Source organism: Octodon degus, unplaced genomic scaffold, assembly GCF_000260255.1.
Source record: "Octodon degus isolate 3935 unplaced genomic scaffold, OctDeg1.0 scaffold00084, whole genome shotgun sequence".
NCBI classification, from domain to species: Eukaryota; Metazoa; Chordata; class Mammalia; order Rodentia; family Octodontidae; genus Octodon; species Octodon degus.
Window position 1 is genome coordinate 8627797 of NW_004524660.1, and position 3687 is coordinate 8631483.

At 42.4% G+C, this 3687-nt stretch overlaps 1 protein-coding gene across 1 annotated transcript in view; it reads left to right on the forward strand.

The window, feature by feature from the left end:
- The window catches only part of Col11a1 (collagen type XI alpha 1 chain), a 229240-nt gene that overhangs the window by 160301 nt on the left and 65252 nt on the right, over positions 1-3687 (forward strand). The window contains exon 43 of the mRNA XM_023721700.1: positions 1752-1859. Coding sequence (XP_023577468.1) covers positions 1752-1859 — 108 coding nt within the window. The remainder of the gene's footprint in view (positions 1-1751; positions 1860-3687) is intronic.

Below are 3687 nucleotides of genomic sequence, written 5' to 3' on the forward strand. Positions count from 1 at the left end.
TCCTTGTCCTGTCTCACCCTTCCTGCAGTCCCTGATGGCCGCCTCCTCCTTGTCCTGTCTCACCCTTCCTGCAGTCCCTGATGGCCGCCTCCTCCCTGTCCTGTTTCATCCTTGCTGCAGCCGCTGATGGCCGCCTCCTCCTTGTCCTGTCTCACTCTTGCCACAGTCCCTGATGGCCGTCTCCTTGTCCTGTTTCATCCGTGCTGCAACTCTGAAAACAAAAGAGCTCTGTCCTTTGGAAAGCATGCTGGGCACATCTGCAGGGCTTGCGTGTGAGAACTCTCAGCTTCTGCGTGATCTCCTTTCTTGAACTGTTCATTTGCTTCTTCCCTTAGTCTAGTGCTCTCTTCTGTTTCTCTTCATCTGGCATATTTTTTTCCAGTTCTAGTAAGTATTCTTCATCTAGTTTCGAGGCTTTCACACCATCATCGGCTCTGTTCTGAACCTTATCTGCTCCTGACTCCTCCTCAGACGAGGCCCTGCAGGTGTGAACGCGCTCTGTGCTCCCTGGTCCTTGTCACCCTCGAGCAGCTTGCTCTGAGGATGTGGGTCTTCAGGGTCCGGCACTGCAGGCAGGCACGGTCTGCTTCCTGGGGCTCTGCAGTCTTGAAGCCATTGACCAGCTCGCCTGGAACCTTGCAGTTCCCTGCCTTCTCCTCCATGCTGAAGTCAGTTAGGGCAGTGAGGCCGAGGCTCGCCTCACAGCTCCGCTGGCTTCCACCTGCCAAGTCATACAGTGTTAATCATGGAAGAAAGCTGCTAATGATGAATTTTTTTTTTTTTTTTTTTTTAGTAAAACTGATGGGAAACCATTTTTACATTTGGTTCAATCCTGAAATAGGGTATACTGTAACTTTATCACTCATCTGGTAACCTTATCCCAACACAACATAAGGTTATGCTTTATTATCACAAATGGAAATAAATAGATGTATTTGAGTTTTTTTTATCTGAGGAACTACATGGTTGTATTTCCCTTATTCTAGTCCTAAACGTTGTTTGAAATTGTTGCTGCAGATGATCAATATGAAGACATTATTCACAGGCTGATCTTTAAAACACTTTACATGAGATTTTTGTAAAGCAGATTAGTTACAATATGTATGACGTCTTTCTATAAAGTGGATTTCATAACCCAATCAAATAAGAATTGTCTACGCAGTCTTCCTCATAGGACCTAGTGATTCCTAGAGGACTTTGAGTAAATTTAAGGACTTTTTCTCTAGAGGGAAGAGTTTAAATTCCAGGATACTAGTTACCAAACTTGCCTATGTGAATAAATAGATATGAGAATTTCTGAAGTCATTTTGATTTAGCAGCTTTGAATTGAAACTCAGAAGTCATTTTAAGAAATAAAATAGGGAGTGTGCTCTGCCAATCTTTTATAGTGCAAAAATACTATATAAAAAGTTCGATAAATGGAATGCATGTTTTATATTGTACACAATTGTAAACACAAATAGAAAAAGAAATACATATAAAGTATTAAATAATATTAATATTAAAATATTACATTTTAAAGTTTTTTCATGTCATCAACATTTCCTAACTTCAACATCTGTACTTCACATTGGAACTAGAAATTAACTTTCCAAATAGTGGTTACAAGAATTCCTTTTTGAGATCTTGAAGCTGTTTAAAAATTACTTTTCTAGTTCCTACTAACCTGTAAGATTCTATTGTTCCCTAAGTGACTCCAGGATCAGCATCACCTTTCCTATCATTAAAGTACTTCTCTTCTTGTGTCCCAGGGCTCACCAGGAGAACGCGGGTCCGCAGGCACAGCTGGCCCCATCGGTCTGCCGGGGCGTCCAGGACCCCAGGGACCTCCTGGGCCAGCTGGAGAGAAAGGTGCCCCTGTAAGTAACGTCAGGAGAGAAGATAGTAAGCTGCTGACCTGCACAAAGTAGGACTTTTTGTTCAGGGGTGTTAGGTCTTCATAGCTCACTGCGTTCTCTTTGCTGTGTGCCTGTGTGTGAAGACACCTTCATATTTGTAATTGGTAAAATTTCGTTTTCAGTTAAATAAGATGAAATTTCCCACAGTTGATAAAACCTAGTATCTGTGAGGGACTTGGATATTATTATTGTAAAAGCCTTCTCAGTTTGCTCCTTTTAAAAAAGTAAAATTGGGAGTTTTGATTAAACTACACCCTGCTGATTTACATTAGAAAAGGGTGGACTTCTGGCACTCCTGTGACCACATCGGGCTCAGGCAGGCCTCCTGTGGGATTGGTGACGCAGGGGAAGGTGGCTGCGCTTGCTGCGTCTACGTGAGGCCTGGGAGGCATCTGGCCAGGCATCTCACACGTATTTGGTCCAAAGATATTTATATTTTAGTGATTGTGGACTTTATCCTACTTAATAGGTTTATGTTTCTGTGTCAGGGCTTTTCCATTTATACCTTTGATTTAATTATTTTTTATAAAAATACGCTATCGTATTCCAAGACAAAATCACAAACCAGTTTAATAGACATAAGCAAAAGGTGCATGATGTACACAAAATACTTAGTTAATCTTTCAGTACATGTTTAATCACACTGATTACAGTGTAATTCACCTGTAATCACTTCACTTACAGTAAAGTCTAATTTTATAGTTCAAAATATTTTCCTTTAATAAAAGGTTTCTGAGAAAAACTAACCACTAGACATAGCATTATACTGCATTTTTGAGGAGGTGTTTAGGGATAATGGCAGAAGGAGAGTCAGGGCAGAGTGCCCACAGATATGCACAGAAATGCCTCGTTTAAAAAAAAAGTGAATATTGGCCAGAATGCGAGGTGTAGCCTTTTACATGTTTCTCTTCATGACATAAATTTTCAGTTTTACTTTCTCTGACGGGTTTGTGTAAAAATATGCACTTGTTAGCAGGGAAAGGCTTACATGAAGAAAACCACAAGTTGGGTCATCTAGAATTCAAGTCATTGGCCTACCTAGCTACCCACCATTTCTGGAAGGGAGAAGGTGAAAAATTAGAATCAAGTCTGAGAAGTGAGCTCAGGAGTGTCAGCGCCAGCCTGGAAAATGCAAAGACCCAGATTCGATCCCCAGTCCCACATGCCATGCTGGCCCCCTGCCAAGCTGGCCACGGAAACCGGGCTTGGTGGCACATACCTGTGATCCCAGCGCTGGGGAGACTAAGACAGGAGGGTCTACAAGCCTGAGCTCCATAGCGAGACCCTGTTCCAAATAAATTAAATAAATAAATGATTTTTAAAAATGAGAATGAAGAATATACTTAGTTATGGCAGTAATTATGGCTTAAACACAACCCCCAAATTATCAACCAAATTAGAAACTCTGGAGATAAGACCAGAGAGGACTAGAATTTCTTGCAGCTTCTTGCATTGAAAAAAACCAAACTTTTTTTGGTAGAAAATATGGTTCTTATGCCAGCCAGGTAGCTCAGTGGACTAAAGCGCCTGCTGAGGCAGAAGCAGGGACCAGGGTTCGATCCCCAGCAAGCCGTGCTGGTCCCAGCCCCTGGGTGCAATGAGACTAGGAATGGTGGGGCACACCTATAATCCCAGTGCTTGGGAGGCTGAAAAGAGGAGGATCACTGTAAGTCCCTTCCCCATCTGTGTTGTGAGGCCTTGTAGACCCTTTACTAAATACATATAAATAAATAGGGGGCTGGGAGATGGCTCAGTAGGCAAGGGCCTGAGTTCAATCCCTGGTTCCGCC